This window comes from Tricharina praecox (genome assembly GCF_024521635.1).
Source record: "Tricharina praecox strain CBS 144465 chromosome Unknown BZA05scaffold_3, whole genome shotgun sequence".
NCBI classification, from domain to species: Eukaryota; Fungi; Ascomycota; class Pezizomycetes; order Pezizales; family Pyronemataceae; genus Tricharina; species Tricharina praecox.
Window position 1 is genome coordinate 1,588,774 of NW_026250405.1, and position 20,641 is coordinate 1,609,414.

Sequence of the window (20,641 nt, forward strand, 5' to 3'; positions counted from 1 at the left end):
ACTCGTCGGTTCGTGGATGGTGGAAGGGGGAGCGTATAACTACCTAGTAGATTGGTGGATGGCACCCGTCTCCAACTCGCCGGCCCAGGACTAGCCCCTACTACCTACCTACTAGACCACCAGGTCAGCCTTCAGGGCTCCCCCTTGTGCCGGTGGCGGTGGCGGTGATGCTTTGAGAAGGCTCCAGATATGACGCAGGTACAAGCATGTAACTATGTACCTATGGCATAGGGTCTGGGCCTATAGTTTTGTTATTGCGTGTGATAGTGATGGTATTTATCTTTTCCACATGAGATTTGCAGGTATGTGGGTTGCAATAGGGGCCCGGGTGAGTTTACAGTTTCTACATAGGTACCCTGGACTGTCTACCTGCTCCATTACCATCTGTTCCGTATCCCGCTCGGACGAATCGTAACAACCTTACGTGCATGAAGAACTACGGTAGATACTACTCGGCCGTCTTTTCCGGTCACGGGCTCGATATTAAGCTGACAGTACTATAGATGCCGATCTGGCTACATCAATCAGCCTCCTATGGCTTCCCCCAAAACAGTTCCGCGGGCCAGTCGCCACCGCGTGATTTGTCCGAGCTGGGCAAAGCTAGCCTAACGGAAAGAGGAACTGCGAGTCATGCCATAACTAGGTCCGACCCCTTCGGGCTATACCAACGACTTTATATATCTACTGCCCTTTGAGCTTGATGTCTGTTTCCCACCCGGAAACTCAAATCACTCGGATATACCAACTTCGAGCCAGTTGTTTTATTGGTGGTAGGATATCTACATACCATCCTTATCCGCGCTCTCAACGGCCGGGCCGGCCCATGGAATTCGTTTCGTGCACCAGGGATGCTCCAGACTGCTCGAGAATTTGAGGATTTGACAGTACGGTATCTCGGATGCGTCATATTGAGAGCAACGATAGGGATATCCGCAGTCTATCAAACACCACATACGTACCGCCGAATAGTTCCGACTTCCGAGTCCTGACGAGGCCACCCCGACAAAATAATGTCCACCTCCCGAATCCCGATCTTCCGAGTCGCGAGGGGGCTCGAAGCGATGTTTACGACCCACGGCCGAGATAACGGAAACGGGTTTCAGATTTCAACTGTGCTGCTGCAGTCGATCCAAATCTATGATACCTAGAGTAACCAGGTCCCGCCGGCCGAAAAACGGACACGTCCCTGCCCGGATATCTGTGAGCAATCCACGATCTATAGTAGGTAGGTAGCTTGCCGGTCTTCGGGCTCCGAGTTTCAGGTCTCAAACGGTGGTGAATCGTCGACATCTAAAACAGGATCCTATGTACCTGGATTCTTCGTGAATGCATACCGAGCTGCGTACACATACGGTATGTACTTGCAAAACATTCGAACTTCACGGCTGGTATGTACAGCTACCTCGACATTCCCGGTCCGGAACTCAATATCGAAAGGGCAACTACATACGACCACGATATGATACAGGTATACCGTGCCGGGATACGGACACAGACCTCAAGCTGCCATAGATAGTAGGTACATAAGGTATAGTAGGTATGATGTAAACTCTTCCCGCTCTGGCCTCCGCTATCGGCTGGAACGTGGGGGGGAGAGAAGGAGAGGAAGGGGGGGCTCTGGAAGTTCCCCATCCCACTCGACACTCACCCGAATCCCGATTGCCTTGCCTTCCCCATGCGCTTCACGCCCATACTTCTCTCCGCTTTGAGCTAGCATCTCCTTGCCACATCCCCACCGCAAGCATGTAGACATATGGATGCTCGGCTGCGACAGCAGAAGAGAGCCACGAGTGACCCGCCATGCCCCCCCCCTCTCTCTCTCCGCCTGTGGCAAGGCATTCCCTGCTGGCAGCGGCTGCAAGGCGGCGGCGGCGCAAACGTTCGTTCCACCGCGAATCAGTTTTGATTCCACCCCTTCGCACGCGGGGGTGGTAGATAAGTACAATACTGAAGACACTTGTATCCATCCGCCCCCTGGTTGGCTAGGTATGCTTGAAGAAACAAGCAAATCCGTCCTCCGCTCCCACGGGACCGAAAACCTTCCACACTACATATGTACCTACTACATGGGTAATTAACTCTACTAGTACTACGCATCGCACGGACCCCATCCGCTCACCTGATTTTTCTTCTCGAAGTGACAGGCTCTCCTAGTTGCCTCTAGCCTCTCCGAGGCGCACAGGTGATCACTCGTGGCAGACGTGGATAGGGATATGGACGAGGATGCCAGAATATAGTAGATTGCATGCAGCACCGTACCAGAGTAGCTAGTTCGGTAGTTACTACCTAACGCACCACGCTGCCCGGTGGGAGTGGTAGCCAGATGAGCTCTAACTACTCTAGAGCACCTGTCAAGCAAGCAAGCAAGATCTCACCGCTCGTCAACCGGCAGTTTGCAGGTTTGACGGCTAATGTTGCGTGGACGGAGGGGTGGACGGGGTGGACGGGGACTAGGGATGAGGGGGGAGGGGGGGTGCTCTACTATATCTGGGACGTGTAGCGACCAGGGAATATTGAACTGCAGGGTCCCGGTGGAAGGAAGGGGTGATGGGAGGTGATGGATGGTCCCACGGCGGAGAGCACGCGGCGTGCACGCAAGGCGCGAGTGCAACGCGGAAGTCGTTGGAACCTGCCTGCACAACCGACCGGACCTCGAGCTTGGGATGCTGGGCAGGGCTGGGGAACGTGGCGGATGGATGGATGGTTGGTTGGTTGGAACCGAAAATCGTGGGCCCGCCGCCGAGGCTAGATATCTACATAGGTAGGCCGTCGGGTCTTGCTTGTGGCGGACGGGACTGGTTATCTTAGCATAGGGTTGACGGGGTGCATTCGGAGTACCTATTATAGATGTGTGTGTACCTAGCCCGGCGTTTGGAAATAGTATGAAGATATGTGGCTTCTGCATAAACTGCGAATTGGATACACATGTAGGTACATTGTACATATGTAGGAGCACCGACGTTTCAACAATCTACGTGTTGCCCGCCAAGCTGGAGAATCGAGTTTATCTAGATATAGACATACCGGTACTGTGTAGATCGAGGAACCGTCATAGGAACCGGCAAATATGATGGCAACAAGTTCGAGCGACTGTCCAGCCATAGTAGTTATCGGATTCCCTGGATGATTGAAAGTAACCAAGTACCAAGTACTCATGTACCTATATTGTGGGTGGGTATACGTAAAACACCCGCTGGCTGTGGCGCATGTATGTGCTCTATATACATGGCTTCTTCGGTGGAGTCAAGCATGATACATACTGGTACACAATTCGTTTCAACTGCACACAAGACCGAAATCCCGATAATGAAATTCAAAACCCAGGACCTACACTCGCATGGAAGGGGAAGGGAAGGGGAAGGGGAAGGGACTGGACTATGTAGGTATGTACCTACATACATCCGACCAGCAAACGGGGTGGACGAAACGGGACATCGAAGGATCTATATACCTAGTATACCCGTGGCCACTTAAAACGCAGTCAGGGGCACACTATTAGTACCGGTATGTAGATGCACCATTTCGCCGTCGACGCGTACCCGACTCGGAGAAATGTCGGTCCCCGGAGTATCGCTTCAGCATGTGCGCGGCGAATGTGTAGGATGAAAGAAACTCTGGATGTAGATATCTAGATATCTAGATAGATGCGTGAACGCCAGCCTCGGAATCAGCAGAATCAGCTGATTTGTGGAGAAGCAGGCCAGCAAGCGAGAGAAGAGGCCGGTGTCCCGACAGACGAGGTACCAGTACCAGTAGATACCTAACGTAGTAGCACAGGAAATAAACCAAACCTAGGAGTGAATCGGAGAACGGGTGAATCGCAGCCTAACCCCCTTCGTATACCACCACCACCACCACCACCATCACCAAACTCAGTCGAGGTGAGAATTCTATGCTATGTAGATATTGCATACTATGCTTGCTCATAACGATAGAATAAGAACTGAACTTTCAAGCACGTCAATAGCATCAGCGCATTCACATTGTCGAAGCCTCCAGGGCCCGGGCGTTCACACCTTTTTGTGCGCTCGGCGAGCATCTGCACGCTCGCCGAGACATGAGCCGCTTCCCATAATCGTGGAGGAGAGCTTCCTATGGAGTCTGGGAGGAGGTACGTACTCAGGCAGAGTTTCCAGGTGCTGAGACAGAAGTCGCATTTCATAAGCGGGAGGAGTGCTTCTAGGTACTATTGTATTGGATTCTTCTTATGAATAGACATTACAGAAAAGAAATGTGAATGAAAGTCTAGCCATCCTTGGTTTCTGTCACAGCAGTTGACGGCGTCCTGTTCGTGCCGTTGTTGGTTCCGCACGACCAGCCGGGGCCGGAATTGCCAGTGGAGAAGATTACCGAGACACCATGGGCACCGGGGGGTGCGAATTGGTTGCAAACGTGGGGGGAGACAGTAGTAGAGTGGGACGGTTTGCTCGCTATTGCCGTCCATATGCCCAGATTATTCCCCCTTCCATTGCATGCTCATAGCCTCTCTTCACCATATACTTCTTCACTCGTGGAGATGGATTCTCGTGGTCTTCAATCCTTGAGTCCGGGCACGCTTCTGGCGCAATGACTCATTATTCCAGAAATGACAAAGAAACTCAGACTTAAGAGCTGCCACGATTCATGCAGCAAAGCCACAGTTCATGGTTTTAAGAAAAAGCCGTGTCGCGTATCCCCAGCAATGCATTCCGGTATGTAGACACCACTCATCAAGCTAGCTTCCTCCTCAGCGACCGTTAGAACCATAGGGAAAACCCAGTTCCTATGTATTCCATCATTATGAGCAAGCCCTAGTAATCAATATTTACATAGCATAGAATTCTCACCTCGACTGAGTTTGGTGATGGTGGTGGTGGTGGTATACGAAGGGGGTTAGGCTGCGATTCACCCGTTCTCCGATTCACTCCTAGGTTTGGTTTATTTCCTGTGCTACTACGTTAACGTATTGAGGAACCATGACTATATGTTGTAGCGTGTTGACGCTTTGCCGGACGACTAGGTACGCGCCCCCACCGATATCTCAGTTTACGGTCAATAGAAAAGTGAATAAGACTGCAGAATTGTAGCTTACATGCCCTAGTATGTATCACTACCATTGGGTATGTAGCACCTCTATTGCTGCGCCACAGAGCAGAGACACCCTTCGCCGTTTTGCTTACAAGAGGTGGTACCTAGCCGCCAACTAATGGTCCCGCGATAAGTTATGTACCTACCTCGTGGGCCCCATGCGTATAGTTAGTACCGTACTCTACTTACCCGTCCAGGAGAGACACAAGTACTCCAAGTACCGGTACTTAGGTAGGTACTGATCTCGTCTCCTTACTTGCTCCTGTGGCTCCCTGTGGTGTGAATGCGGACCGGCAGCGGGTCTCCTGTCTCTCCGTTCTGGGTGTGGTGGTTACTGGTTAGTTGGCTGGCACTGGTAGGGAACGCATCAAGATTCCAATGGCTGGATATCCAAAAGGGTTTCTCCTGCTGGATGGACGGAGAAAGAAAATCGCATGTGTTTGGTCCGTGCTGCGACTCGGTTTGGGGCCACCGCCAACAGGCCATGATCCGGGGTACTCACCGGCTGATATGCATGCAACCTAGAGTAGAGTAGCTGTGTACTCGGGATTCGTGCTAGTATGATATGTACAGGCGTGATGTTCCTGAATAAAACCAATTCTGTTGGTTTGCGATATCTCGCCAACTCGCTGCGATGGTTGGCCAGTCAAATGCCGAATAAGATGGAACATATGTACATAACGAGGGGGCGGGGTCGGCAGTCAGTAACTGGCGCACCGCGAGTAGTTATCCGCATCCCTGGAGTGTCGATGCAGTGTTCGTCGGTTGGTCCCAGGTTCGTGTTTCTCTTCTCAAGAAAAACACGCGGGCTAGCTGCTCCGGGGAGACGGCTTCGAAGATCGCTAGAGTTCGGTGGCTCATCTTTTGTCTTTCCTCGGCTGCGAAGAATACTGAACAATGAATGCTCGGAAGCAAAAACTCCGAACCGCCGGTCTGCACTCGAGAGTCGAGACATTCCCTCGCCTTCATAAACGAACCATCAAAGTGCAAGTGTCCGGGTGCACCGATCCGTGCCGTCGTGGAGTCCGATCATCCCGTCTGCTAAACTTCGGTTACCAGGAAATCCCTCGACGGTGGGTGTGGCTACGATACCCTGAAAGTTCGATTTTCCGATCATTTCTACCGGGGCGCCGGCGCCGTTCTATTCTCCCGACACCTGCGCTGAGCAACTGCACGATCTGCACGGGGATTCGTGGGGTTTCTGTTTCGTCTTGATTATCTACGACCTTGCTCCTGCATGCACCGTCAGCGCAGCTTCCTTCTTGATCCCACCCTTCCCGCACAATCCCGGAGACGCGCTTGAGAAGAAGAGATATTCTCCAAACTTCGGGGTGCCCGCTGGGTTAAACTCGGCACCGATTAATGAATGCGTTTCGAGGGATGCGAGAAACGCGTGTGCAGTGGTATGGTACGCCACCACTATGTATCACCACCACCACCATTTCCACCGCTGCCGCAACCACCGCCGCCACCACCACCGGTGTGTATGGGTATGTACCTGCATGAGGAGGCTACCACTCCATATTCACGCGGCAGTGTTAACGAAGGATATCGTTGAAATGTGGGGGTGGCGGCTTACCCTAACCACCTCACTTGCAACGTAGGTGGCTTTCCCTATAGTCGATAGGAGGGGTTGGACGTCGAGACTAGTTGCTAGTTGGTACTCTTCCCGCGAGAGAGCCTCGATCGCGGATTCCGACTTCCACAGGCACGACAGCCATCCAAGCAAAAAGCCGCGGATGGTTAAGGCACCTCGTTCTCCGGGACCATCGACCTTGCCTCCTGCGAATTGGAATGGCTCGCTGCCCGATGAAGCATGTGCTTTGAAGCGGAGCTCAGCTCCTCATGGGGGGGAGGGGGTTTTTTTCTTCAGGACCCATGTCGTCTGCATGGGCTTGCCACCCTTTCGTCTGCAGAGGATTCCTCAGATTCTTTGCGTGCGTGCATGGAGAATGTGGAAGGTAAGGTGCGAGCACATGCTGAGCTTTTGCGGAGACGATGCCGACCAGTGCGACTGCTAACTGGCGAGCTTCTCGGCGGGCCTGTGGAGGGTCAGCACTCGCGGCGATACTCTAGATATTGGTCGGAGTGTGGGATGGCACTCCACCGATGAGCTGTACTCTATGTATACTAGAGTTTCCCCACGCATTCCGTTCCTCGTGGCGCGGCAGAAGCTCTGGGAGAGATGGCTGTCAGCATGATTGGGGGAGAGAGGAGGGGGGAGGGGGGAGGGGGCACTACGGTAGACTGCAGGACTTGTGGTAGGTGGTACCGCTGTTGCGGTGCTGCGCATTTGGCTGAATACTGATGACGGTGGGACTGCACCGAGAGAGAGGGAGGGGAGCAACCCAATCGATAGGGCCGTGTTAAGTGCTCAGTAACCGTCCTCATGCCTCACTCTCGACAGCCCTTTGCAGCAGAAACTTCTCGGATTGGCAGCATCCCATAGATTAAATGGCTCTTACCCTCCCACCCCCGGATAAACTGTAAACATTGAACGGGCCCAGAAAGGAGCCCGGCAATACAAAAACAAGTAGACTCCTCGACCTCCACTAGGATTGCCTTCGCGATCCCAAATCCTAAATCCCACGCCTGCACCCTCCACTGCCAGTGGGACTTTGCTTTTTTATTTTGCCGCTAGATCGTGGTGTGCCGAAACCGATTCATCACAGCTGCTCCCGGTCTGAGGAGATCTTCTATTCCTGCTGAGGGACCAAAGATTACTACTACTGGTTGGTAGTGGTTAGCTCCTACTCCAGCACGATAGCCGGAGTCCGAAACCTCCCTGGGAGCATACATATACATAGCGCCCATGCGCCCACTGTCAGAATGGTTGTGACTACGGACGAAATCATGAATGCTGAGGAGTTTGCACCGCGTCACGTCGATGCTGGCTATGTTGCGCTTTCGTATTTCGTGTCGCTTATTGGCTCGCTGTCGACACTTGAGCTACTGCAGCTACGAACGTCAGGGAGAGGTCTATACAACTGGTATCTCTTGTTTGGCAGCAGTGTGACGATGGGTGGCATTGGTGAGTGTTTTTCCTTCCCGTCCTGGCTTACGTTTGTTTCCCTCGTGCTTGGGTGCCTGAAGCTGACTGACTTTATGTATCGTAGCCATCTGGTCGATGCACTTTGTATGACATCCTCCTCCTCCATCCTCCATCCTCCCTCCTCGCTCCTCCGCACTCCTTCCTCCTGCTCCGCCTCCGTCCTATACCGTCCTGATGGCGATAAACAATACCCTCTAACGACCTGACGTCTAGATTGGAAACCGTGCGACTGTACTCTACGATGGCCAGCCCGAATTCCAACTCACATACAACACTACATTTACCATCGTCTCGTTTTTTGTTCCGGTCGTCGTCCTTCTAGGGGCATATTGGCTTGCTGGCTCGGGTGCCGATGAGGTGCAAAAAGTTCGTGTCGGGTTTGGGGGGTTATTTGCAGGTTCAAGGTATGCATAGGTGGACTGGATCTCTCGGTGCCAGGTGGAGTATATACCCCCCTACAGTCATGCTGATCGTGGTTCGCTTTCAGTATCTGCGGCATGCACTACCTCGGCGACAAGGCGATCAACAATTTCAAACCAGTCTACAACACCATACACGTCGTAGCATCAGTGGTAATCGCCATCGTCGCCACGAATGTTGCGTTGACGTTATTCTTCGTTGTGCGCAAAAACTTTACAAACTGCTGGTGGAAGCGGGTGCTACTGGCGTTCCTGCTCGCTTTGGCGGTGTCGGGAATGCATTGGACAGCAAGTTTGGGGACCACTTTTGTTTTCCAGCACGAGCGACCCAACGCTGACTCGGAATTGTCACGACAGTGGGTCGTGATAATTGTCATTGCGCTGGTGAGACATTCTTCGGCGTTCGGACGTCAGCGGCGCGCACATGACAATTGCTAATTACCTGTGCTGCTTGTAGTCGGTCTTCAGCTGTGTCGGCTTGTTGGGTTTTGCGCTAGTTGCGGGGCGGAACAGGAGAAATCAGAGTAAAAAGGCGCAGAGAATTGTGCTGGCTTCTGCGATCTTCGCGGAGGGAAAGTTGATGGTCTTGCCCGATGGGACACTTCCGTCCAAGACGATTACAGATACCTTCTCCGAGCGGGTATGTGCTCACCCGTCCATACACTTCGAGTGTCAGCGCTGATTTTTGGACATCTAGTCGTTCGAGGAAGGCTTTGGCAAACGACACGACGTATTCCACTGGATCTATCGCACATCACGGAATTGGCGGGTGGTAGTCGACCTTCTCCCCGGCATGCGGCGACATCTGAGGTCATACATGGAGGGGGTTCGGGACGGTCAGACATATTTCGAGGATTATTCGATTCTCTTCCGCGAAATGTTTTGCGTTGCGGCCAAGGACCTCGCCGATGCCACGCACCAGCCTTTGCAGTCCGTGGGAGTACTCTATGAAGAGATGTTGATTACCGGTTTGAATACCGGTGGAGCGGGCTTGATGTCGAAGCTTGACCCGGAGATTGGAAGGCGGCATCGTGGCCGAGGAAAGGTTCTATTTCTGGTCAAGAATATCGACAAAACTGAGGCCACACGACTGGCGACCTTTGGTTTCAGATTCACTTCGCCTACGAACGTTTACGATGTGCTTTCCCGGGCGATGCAGGTGACAAAGGAGGATGTCGTCAAGGTGGTCTCGACAATGGCCACATATTACCCGGAACGTGAAGCTTTGCTGCCGCCTGGAGTTTACCTGGGCGCTTTTGCGGTGCAATCTAACGAGGTGGGTGGCTACAATATTTTGGTGCAGCAGAGTGAATCGAGCAAACTCCCGGCGCATTCGCTCGGAATAAACGCCATAACCCCTGCGCACTTCCGCTTCTTGCAGAAATACCACGGCAAGACCGCCGGCGAGCTCACCACCGTTCTTCGCAATGACCTGCGCGAAGCCGCCTCTGGGGCTGGTCTGCCCGAGGCATTCGCGAGGCAATTCAACGATGCACTAGCCTACCTCCTCCTCGAGCTGAAGGACCAGATCTTCAACAACGCGGTCCTCGACGCAAACCCCCAATATCTCCCTACGGCCATGTCGGAAGAAGACCCCTCGCGGCCCGGCACAGGGACGGCCGCCCAACTTATCGTCTTCAAAACTGTAGTGCCCTCGCACATCAGCATCACCTCTCCAAACCTGGTATTCACGCCCCTCCCCTTCTTCTCCATCCAACAGCGCTCCTATCCCGGCTGCCCCGAGCACCAAGTGCACGCACGCCGGGTGCACCGCGAGTTCTCGGCCAAGAAGGCGGTCCCCCACACTACGCGCACGCGTTCGCGCTCCCGTTCCGGCCGGATCTGGAAGTCCGCGGCATCACAGTCCTCGTCGTTCCCAGCCTTCGGGCGGCTCCGCGCCGGAGCCCCGTCCTCACGCAGCCCGAGCATGTCCTCGGAAAAGAACCTCGTCGTCGACGACCCGTTCTCCGCCGGAATCATGGTCAGCCAGACGGTCACCGTCAACGTCGCCAGCCCCACGGACTCGACAGAGCTCAAGGACCTCGGCCCAAGTGTCAATGTTACCAAAATTGACGACTCGGCCGATAATTTTACGTGGTGCGAGGCCCTGTTTAAGGGGATCCTGCCGGATGCGAGGTAGTTGCTCCTCGACTCGACGAGACTCCTCGGCGGCAGCGGTGTGTAATGTGAAAGTGGAACGAGGGAGGTGCATATTCTACAGGGGTTTTTTTTTGGGCGAGGTTTAGAAGGAAAAGCATGAGACACAGACACTACATAATTTTTTGGCAAGAGCTTTGGGAGCTAGAGTTATCTACACACATAGTAAGACGAGTTAGTGTGGGCTCTCGCATATTGTTTTTTTTTGGCGGATGGGATGGAACGGTATCACGGCTGGGTTGGTTCTGGTTCGGTTATGGCGCATCTTGTTGGGTTGGCATTTTTTTGTTTCATTTGACGATTTCTTTCATTGAGGTGTATCTAATGTAAATACGTGTTCTTTTTTTTTTGTTTGTTTGTTTGGGAATTTTCTTAGATGGTATCATAAGCAAACATAAAAGTCGCTTGTTGTCTTGTAACTACAACTACGGTCGATGGGAGGGGGGAGATTGGAGAGCTCGGCGTCTTTGCAGATATGTAGAGTACTCGTATGTACTCGTATGGAAAAGGGGGAGGGGATGTTAATGCACGCATACATAGCCATGCCATGGGGGCCGAACTGATGCTGTGATGGAATAACTATCAGATAGCTGTTGGCACATTCTCTAGACCTCATCTGGCCAGCAAGTAAGTTAGCCATGCCCGCCAAATCCCGCCCTGCACAACCCACAAACTCACGCTCCGAAGCTACCTATGATAGTTGGCGGTAAACAGAGTATCAAAGCGCGGCCGGCCTCGATGTTGTCTGGCATGTAGAATATTTACATCATACACGTTACGATTCGGGGAAGGGGCCGGGAGGGTGGCGACGGGAACATGTGGAGACGGAGAGGGAAGAGGGAACATCCGTTGACATGATATGTAGAGCATGCAATGTACATAGCGAGCCAGTTTGTGGTAAGCGGTTTCACGATACATATCAGACCACGGGCCCATGGTTCACTTCAAGCCCGAGGCCGAGCCAGAGCCCGAGCTCCCCGCCACTCGATAGAAGACTCCAAGCCAATCCAAGCCAATCCAAGCGCAGTGCACACGGGCGGTCGGATTTCTAGAATGCGAGCTAGGTATGCGTACCGTCTATAGTTGCTAGTGGTTGGTTACTAGTTGCTAGTATTAGGGCCGGCAGCTGCCATTGCACTACTCTACTATACAGACACGCTACGCCTCAGTTTTGGTACTCCTGGTACTCCAGGTACTCCAGGCCCCAGGGTGGCTCTGCTACAGGTATACAAGTAATTCTGCACGCGAGTTGAGTATGTACATACGCTCATCTAGAGCTTCCCATGCTTCAAGTTTCAAGCTTCAAGTTTTTCTCCCAGCTAGAAGTGACAACCAGGTACCCTTACATGAGTATTTGTTAGTTAATAGGCCGCGTTTGTACACCATAGCCATGTGTTCTGTGTTCACGCCGCTCCGCCGACTAACTATAGAACAGTAGTAACTAGCAGCGAGTAAGCCGAGCCTATAGATACTCGGACAGCAAGACAGCGTCACAGCGCGGAACGAGCGCGCGGGTGCTGCCAGGGAGAGGCGGTGACAGCTCCCGAAGGGACGGAGACGACGCCGAATGGAGACGAATTTCCTCCACACGAGATGTTTGTGGTAGTTACTTACGTATGTATAGGTAGTAGATACCGTGTTCGCTGTCAATGCCACATCCAATACATACTCCGCCGCTCACATGCCTACGTATGTATCTACATACGGGGCGAAATTACAGACGTGTCTTTTCCGTGTCTTGTCCGTGTCGCGGGGGGGAAGGAAGAGGCGGGGCCCCGCGTGTTGACCTCTAGCTATTAGCTACAGGGCTCTGCCTAGGGCGAGCATTGAGACACTGGGGGTATGCGCGCAGGGTGCTCGAGAGAAACAAAAATCGAGCTGGCTGGCCAGACAGCTCCCTGAGTCCCTGTGCCTCCCTCCAGCCACGCCGGGGGCTGCGTAATAGCTCGGTACCTACCGGTAGGTAACTGACTAGGTGTACAGTAAGCGCTACACATGCGGGAGTCTCGTCGGATATCCCGAGAGCTCGTAAACCCACAAATCCGCAAACCCCCAGAGACATGCTGCCGTTTGCAGATCGCGAAGCGGAAGGCTGACTTCTGCGGCGTGCGGGACGCCCATCCATCCGGATGATGTTGCCGTGGGTGGGTGGGTGGGCTGAGGTTGAATGGCAAAACGTGGAGCCGTTGAGACGACGGGGCACGTGGAGTTGGTGTTGGATGTTTTTATTTTGGCTGGTTGGTTGGTTGGTTTCGTTAGTGATAACATGTTAACTACTAGTGGAGTCGTGCCACCTTCAGATCGTGGGGTGAGTGAGAAAGAGGGGGGGAATCTGCCGGGTCACCATACTAGGAGTCGGGCGCCAGTGCGTGGGGGTCACGTCATGCGCAGGCACTCGGTGATCTCGCGCACGCGGACGACGTGAGATTGTGTGATCCAGGAGGTGTGAGGATATGAGTTAAGAACCTCTTGCAGACTGCGAGAATGTATTCCGCCGTTGCCGACGGCTTTTTGATATTCCCGTAAGCCTGGTGCTACAAGCTGGAGAAGCTAGGGGGGACAGACACATTTGAAGGTGTCGGCTCCTACCTCATCCACTTCCGAAGAGCTACATACAGAAGCCTGGCATGCGCAAAGGTCGCTCTCTAAACGACCACTACAGTAGGGTGAACCATGTCCATTGGCGGCTGGGATGGACCTTGGTTCTAAGCTGCGCTTGCTTTGCGTTCAAAGTAGATATGTCTATCGCAAGCAGCGTTTAGATGTTCAGTACGGTAAGTCGCTGCAGGAGGTAGACGAGTTTCGTTCCGAGCCGTACTAGGTATAAACTTTGAAACTACTGCAAGTGGAGATAATCTAGGGAGGAGGAATACCAGAGGCAGGAGAAGCTTGAATGGTGCCTAGGTAGCCCGCTATCTTCCTCCAAAACATCGATTACAACAGCTCTAGGCCTTCCGTTGTGGCATGATCTCCTGTGCAGCCCGTAAAGCCTTCCACTCCCTCGGCATCTACCATCATCACTTTTGGCTCGAGAAGACGCCACCAAATGACCGATAGTTTCCCTTCCTTTCCCGGTACATACGACGACGACCACTGCACTGCACGAAAAACCACCCCCACTGCACTGCAAGCCCCCACGCAACACGGAATTCTAGCCGCAGCTAATCTCCACCATAGCACCGCCCCCATTCTCTAGCGACAGCGATCCGAACTCGCCCTATGCGGCATGGGAAAGCTTCTTATGAAAGAAAGTCGACGGTGTCGAGATCGCCACACTACCGACTCTAACTATCATACGTTTATTTTGTGGGGACGTGCACTCGTTTAGAGGAGTCCAGCCGACAGGCGATCCGAGTTGATAGTCTACATTTTATATATATGCGCGCTGATGGAGCCCAGCCCTGGCCGATGAGCACTGTACATAAGAATCTGACCGTGGGCGTCTACATGGGCGTTGCCGTGCGCATCGATAACTCTGTGCCTAGGTAACTACGGTGAGACCGAAATGTTTCACCACATCCCAACGACTCCACGACGAAGCCGATGTCGTTTCCCGGAGACAGGCCGCCCCACATTCAAGCGAGCAACCGCCCAACAACAACACCTCGTCGCCTGCACGGATCTGCGACACCGGGCTAATTGTCCCGAGACCATCCAGTACGTTACCAGAGTACTATGTGTGGATATGTACGAGACGAACAAGCACCGAGCCTATAGTTATCTACTTTATTCGCGCGAGGCGCAACACCGCGCTCAATTCCATGTGTGGCCGCGAGAGTGGGTGATATTGCATGCATAGACCACGCGATCAACTTCGTGAAAGTCTCATCACCACCCTCGTTCTTCCCCCCGGTTCACAAAGTTGCGGACGCAGTAAATATCTAGGTTCATTGCGCTGAAGACATCGTTCGTCACTGAGCTGAAACGACTGTACATAGCGTTTGACACGCGCGCATGTCTGCAGAGCCCGGCGAGTCCGCCGAGTTCCCGACTCCGAGTTCGAGGGTACATAGAGCCCACATTTTAATAGGTACCGCATCTGGGTATGTACTCGACCATGAGGACCAGGCGCTAAGATGTTCAAATAAACTTGACGAGTGCCGGCGGGTGGCGCAAGGGTGGCGATTATCACTTTCTTAGCCGATCGTTAGGCCAAACAACACCTACATACTAGTGATTACTTCATTGACGGTGCACGTGCAATGATAGTCCGAATATCCTCCTCTGGGTTACGGGCGGTTTCGTTACCCTTCATGAGCAATCACTCCTGCCAAGTGTGTGGCGACGGCATCCAAAAACCTTCCCCACAAAGCCACATGCTTCTCATGGTCACTCGTTAGGTTTATTCGAACATCTTGGCGCCCGGTTAAATTCGGTATCGCGATATCGAGTTTCCAATTGCCATCTGAATTCCCATATGTATGATATGTACCGTCTTTTCTCGCCGAGTTCAACACCAAGTAATCATAAACAAAGTTCCACTCGGTAACGATGTAGCATTGATACTAAAATCTGCATCCTATACATTCGCATCACTGCAGTTGCAGTTGCCCACGCATCAGCCCTTGTGAAAATAACGGTCTTCTGGATGCTGGTTGGTTGTTTCGTAGGCATCCGGTTTGCTGGCACCAGTTGACGTCACGCTTCTGATAAACCCTGGCCCTGTCGTCGACACGTCGCACCGCCAGCAGGCAGATGCGAAAAGAAAAAAACGAAAAACAATTGAAGAAGAAGAGGAGAAGAAGAACATCGACATTTCCCCCGGCATCGCCGTTTCCATCCTTCAAACCATCCGCCCATTGATATCGACATCGTCGTCGCCGAAAACAAAAATGTTCGATACGCTCCTCTCGATGTCGGCGCTGCCGCTGCTGTTCACGTCCTACAACTCGTGGGGGACGTCGCTGAACCTGCTGTTCTTTTACATCACCTGGTCGACGCTGCTGCTGTCGCACCCGCCGATTAAAGTCGAGCTCATCGGCACCGCGCTGATCCGCGTGCTCTTCTACTGGCTGCCCACCGTGCTGTTCCTGTTCTTCGACGTGGCCATTCCGTCGCTCTCGAGAAGCATCAAGCTGCAGGGTGTGCGCGGGCTCGGCCAGGGCCGCGGTGGCGCGAAGGCCCTGCATAGACTCAAGGTCGTCGCGTGGTCCTTGGTCAACATGATCCTCGGAATTGCAGTCCAGGGCGCTATCGAATACCTCTTCACAGAGATCCTCGGGAGGAAAAGTGCCCTCCGCATCGCGAGGGTGCTGCCCATGCCGGGAGAGCTGCTGTGGGGCGTGTTGCGTGGCGTGTTGTTGCGTGAGGTGCGTCAACTACTCTATCTAGAATTCCGATCGACGGGAGCCGAGTAGAAAGAAAAAGAAAAAGAAAAAGAAAAAGAAAAAGAAAAAGCTAACGGGATGCCCGCCAGGTGTCGCAATACTACATCCACCGCTTCCTCCTCCACGACGACGGCTACCTCGCGCGGGCGCACAAGAGCTGGCAGCACTCGATCTCAGCGCCGTGGTCGGCGGTGGCGCACTACGACCATCCGGTGGCGTACGTGCTTGGCCGCGTGCTGCCGTGCTACCTTCCCGCGGTGATATTCCGATTCCACCTGTTGACGTGGTTCCTGTTCGTGGCGGTGGTATCAGTCGAGGAGGTCACCACGTTCAGCGGGTATTCCGCCGTGTATAGCATGCTCGGCGGCGCTACTAGGAGGACGGATCTGCATTTTGAGACGGATGGAGAGGTGGGTTTGGTGCTTTGAAGCGTGGGGTGACTGTGGTTTAGCCGCTGACAATGTGATAGGGAAACTTTGCGCCGTGGGGCTTGCTGGATTGGATCCATGGCACCACTGTTGGGAACGATATCAAGGACGATGTAGAGGAGGAGCTGGAACTTCAAGAGGAGAGGAGGGAGAGGCGGCGTAGCAGGCTGCGCGGGAAGAAGCGCGATTGAGGAGGGATCTGTTAGAATATGCGGCATACGGAGTTGGCGGAGTTGGTGGAGTTGTTGGTGGCCCTTTACGTTTTTATGACTTGCTTATCTACATTTTTGGATACTCTTATGGCGAATTCCTATCACAGTCCTGGTGCGGACTAGTTTTCGCGTGATCACTGATGGTGATGGGGTTCTAGGAGGACAGGCGTCAAGTACCGGTAGGTATTACTACACTGAATGAGAAGACCCCTATCACCGGTATCAGGAGTATCCCACATGCTACTACTATAGACGGCTATAGCAACATCTCATATCTTTTATTGATGGGATATCTATAATCAGTACTGACGGTATCAAGGTTAGCGCAATATTCTGCATCATAGTCGATCATACATGTTCCGTTGTGACCATCCCCGATTCCCCGATTCCCCAGAGTTCCCAGCCACGAATCACGATTTGACGGCTTCCGCAACTGAACACTCCGCCCCTACCGCGCACTTCATTTTTCGGATCCGAACATCTTCCTCATGCCTACGCGATATATACTTAATACCAGATCACGAGCCCTCACAACCGGCTGTAGAGTATCGAATCGGGTCTGGATGGTTAGAAAACCCCCAAACGGCGGCGTGCTGAGCAGTAGCTGAGTGCAGCCCACCGGGCTGGGTGCCATGTCTCTCGCGGCTACAGTCTTCCACGGCCCTCCACGGTCTTCCATGCAGCGATGTAGCATGCTCCCCGAGATTTTAATGCGGTTCTGTGTCGCATTTGTGTTGCATGCGGCATTCCCTAGAGGTATGTAGGTATATATGCACACTCGTTGTGAGTGACCTGGACGGCTAGGGGCTACCCGGGGCCCGGGCTGGTGGCTACTTATGTGCTCTATTGGAACGACGGGTGCGCCATCGAGGATGGTTCATGATATTCCTGGTTTTATGGACGAAGACTCGACAGCCTTCGGGACGCAGACCTTGAAATTGTTGGCAGCGCAGGCGCGTCTTCCAGCAATAGGTCCCGGTAGGTATGTGCAGTGCGTTGCACCGGAACTTGCCTCCGTAAACAGCAATTGTCGTCGCTTCTTTGGAGATCATGGCGCTCCTTTACATTCGCTGGGTATATCGAGAAGGGGGGAGGAGGAGACACCCGGTCTTACGATGATTAAAGCTACTTACTGACTCGCCCTCATCGTTCTACACTCACTTTCGGGCTGTCACTCGCGTTCATTTGTGCGTTATATGTACACTACTTTGATATAACCAACTGAAATAGAGTAAGGACCTTGCCGGCAAACAAACTATTGTAAAGCACCAAGCGTAGGTATATGAAGTGGGTAAATACCTCTGGCAGTCTTCCTTGATGTGGGTCTGTATGCAATCCAGCTGCGATGGCTTCTCGCAGAGTCGTAGTTCGTTATATGCACATACATATACTCAGTAGATGGAGCGTATCGACCAACCTGCGTTTCTTGTCATCTGCGACCAGTCAATAGTTACCGTAGTAGTACCACTGGCACCCAGAGGGCCAGACCGAGGGCCAGACCAGAGGCCGAGTGAATTTCCAGCCAGCCAGCGAAGGATGATGACGACGCAGTGAATGCGAGATCTCGGCCCCCGACAGTCGCCTGTCGAGCCAAGCGCCAGACTTCATGACGTCTAAGTACTACGGTAGGTAGGTGTCTCCTTCGGAGTTCCGAGTGACAAATCCCACGAAGGCCATCGATGCCCCAGATGTATATGTATGTAGAGAGCACGACAACATCATCAGCATGGGTACGTAGGTATTGTTTCGCGACTCATCCGACCTGCTGTTGTCCTTTCGACACGAGCCCGTACTCGTACATAGACGCACGCACGCAATGTTAGTCTTTCACTCCGACATCTCCGACGTCTCCGGGAATAACGCCGTTAAGGCTCTATGTAGAACTGATTGGCGTGGCGGGCAAGAGATAGGCGTTATGTACTCTAGGTAGGCAGGGCCATAGCGAAGCGGCCGCCACGCATGCATCGCGCGGGCGCAGTGCCGTCGATGGAATGGAATCCCTTCAATTCATCCAGCACCTTCCATCCATCCACTCACTCTCTCTGGCACAGCGCTGTCCAACAGGCTTCAAGCTTCCGTCTACGTCGATCTACGGAGCGGGCTGGGACTATCCGATTATCTATCTACACTGTATAGTGCTCACCTGCCATGTCTCACATACAAATCCTCCGTGGCGCAATTGGCTAGCGCGTTCGACTGTTAAGCATCCATGTTCGGCGATCGAGAGGTTGGTGGTTCAAGCCCACCCGGAGGAGTTACTTTTTGCCGATCCCGGCTAGGGTCCCCAAATTTTGTTGCAACTCACGCAAGATCAAAGACTAAGTCCCCGATCGGATGATACATGACTACCACTTGTTCGGTTCGGCAATCATCACCATCACCACCTCCGCCCCCAATACGACCATGCGTATGTACATATGGAGGATGATCCGATAGGAGACGATGATGGGAGTTTTTTGACTCGACATTTACGACGTCGTACAAAGTTCGCGGAGTGCTACGGTGGTGCTAGTGATCGGGAGATGCAAACATCACAAACCAGAGAACGGGATATGATTTGCACGGTTGTTATATATGTGATGTGTTATGCGATGCTCCGCATCGCTACTGGCTGGCTGGCAACGAGAGTGGATGCGCGCCGAGCTCGAGGCGAGAGGTGAGAGGCGAGCGATCGAAAAATCAAGCATCGAGCGTGCGGATCAAGTGTCGATGCATGTGTGTGTGTGGGTGCTTCGATATTTGTTTGTTGACGATCAGACGAAGAGGAAGAAGAACGAGGTGGAGGACTCAAGAGAGCCCACTGCCCACTGCCCAGGGCGCGATGGTGATCGGGTTGGAGATATGATACCACCGTGGCAAGTTGGAAGTCACAACACAGCGCCCCCATCTCACGCAAGAGCTTGGTATTCTACCGGTATCGTAGGTACTAGTGGTACCGGTAGAGCCCTTTCGCACACGAGCCCTCCAGCCTGAACGGCGAGTATGTAGATATCTTCTTACATATCATACAAACGAGACTTCCACGGCTTTCCAGCTCGCTACTATAAACTTCACTTTATCCCCGGTACCGTCAGCACTTGCACTCCGCATACCCAAGTAAGTACCGGGACTCCATGTGTGTATCTACACACCACGCCGACCACGACTTCACATGCCCCGGGAAGGGATGCCCCACTGCCAGCCTCCAGGAGTCCAGGGAGGGAGACCAGTGATTTACCGTAGTTACCCCGCATATGTATGTTGGTAATATGTAGGTAACTATGTAGTCCGCACCATGGGAACCAATAGCGAGACGCGATTTCCTTATCTATCGCCCAGGAGAAAAAAAACTTGCTGTTTCTGGTCTGGACCTTGGAGTAGATCCGACGGTTGGGGATTTAGCCCTAGCTCGAGAACGCTTGGGGGCCCGGAGGGGGCTGCGTCACCTTGATCGTGTGTGGGGGGCGGGATGCGTGTGTGTCTGCGGAATTCGAATGCAGGGCGAAAGGAGGGAGGGAAAAGAAACGGCGAACACACATACATATGCGAAAAACTGGATGACGGCCATGGGGGTTTGCGGCTGTTGTTGGCTGGCTGGCTGGCGGGCTGGCAGGCTGGAGTGAAGTCGGCGACTTGCGATCGAGAGAGTGGGATATGTAGCTTTTTTTCACCGCGACAGCCACAGCAACCCATTATTATTACCCGCGGAAAAGGAGGAAAGAGCGGCGGAAGAGGAAAAGGGCGGCGGAACTTAAACAAACGGACGTTGGCGGTGGAGGTGGAGATGGTGGTGGTCGGTAAAGGCTCTCCTACGGAATTGCAGAGGGAGAGAAGACGGTTCGAAGCGCGAGGGATCACGAGAATCAGAGCGTGAATTGCATCACGAGAATCGAATCTCCAGAACTCCCAAGCTCCGGCATCACTGTAGGCTTGTGTAGAGTACCGTAGAGTAGTCAAGACTTCTTAATCAATACGGCTTGGCTTTGGGAGGCGTTTCCCC

The 20,641-nt window shown here is 53.2% G+C and overlaps 2 protein-coding genes and 1 non-coding gene across 3 annotated transcripts; all 3 read left to right on the forward strand.

Moving 5' to 3' along the window:
* Positions 1 to 7,571: 7,571 nt before the first annotated feature.
* Positions 7,572 to 10,878, forward strand: BZA05DRAFT_168566 (uncharacterized protein). Its single transcript, XM_051479176.1, has 6 exons — positions 7,572 to 8,098; positions 8,184 to 8,203; positions 8,333 to 8,523; positions 8,607 to 8,922; positions 8,996 to 9,178; positions 9,236 to 10,878. Exons 1-6 carry the CDS (start codon positions 7,897 to 7,899, stop codon positions 10,676 to 10,678), a joined length of 2,355 nt encoding a protein of 784 aa, XP_051343182.1. The 5' UTR covers positions 7,572 to 7,896; the 3' UTR covers positions 10,679 to 10,878.
* Positions 10,879 to 15,436: 4,558 nt separating this feature from the next.
* On the forward strand, positions 15,437 to 16,829 carry BZA05DRAFT_168609 (sterol desaturas-like protein family). The gene is made up of 3 exons (XM_051479177.1): positions 15,437 to 16,004; positions 16,112 to 16,432; positions 16,492 to 16,829. The coding sequence occupies exons 1-3, from the start codon at positions 15,528 to 15,530 to the stop codon at positions 16,639 to 16,641; spliced, it is 948 nt and encodes a 315-aa protein (XP_051343183.1). The 5' UTR covers positions 15,437 to 15,527; the 3' UTR covers positions 16,642 to 16,829.
* A 1,997-nt stretch (positions 16,830 to 18,826) lies between these two features.
* BZA05DRAFT_t38 lies at positions 18,827 to 18,917 on the forward strand. Its single transcript has one exon. It is a non-coding gene; the product is annotated as a tRNA-Asn (tRNA).
* Positions 18,918 to 20,641: the final 1,724 nt, after the last annotated feature.

Coding starts and splice junctions, on each gene's coding strand:
- BZA05DRAFT_168566 (XM_051479176.1), top strand. CDS start 7,897: ATGGTTGTGACTACGGACGAAATCATGAATGCTGAGGAGTTTGCACCG. Junction 8,099..8,183: donor TGTGACGATGGGTGGCATTG/GTGAGTGTTTTT, acceptor TATGTATCGTAG/CCATCTGGTCGATGCACTTT. Junction 8,923..8,995: donor TGATAATTGTCATTGCGCTG/GTGAGACATTCT, acceptor TGCTGCTTGTAG/TCGGTCTTCAGCTGTGTCGG.
- BZA05DRAFT_168609 (XM_051479177.1), top strand. CDS start 15,528: ATGTTCGATACGCTCCTCTCGATGTCGGCGCTGCCGCTGCTGTTCACG. Junction 16,005..16,111: donor GTGGCGTGTTGTTGCGTGAG/GTGCGTCAACTA, acceptor GATGCCCGCCAG/GTGTCGCAATACTACATCCA. Junction 16,433..16,491: donor ATTTTGAGACGGATGGAGAG/GTGGGTTTGGTG, acceptor ACAATGTGATAG/GGAAACTTTGCGCCGTGGGG.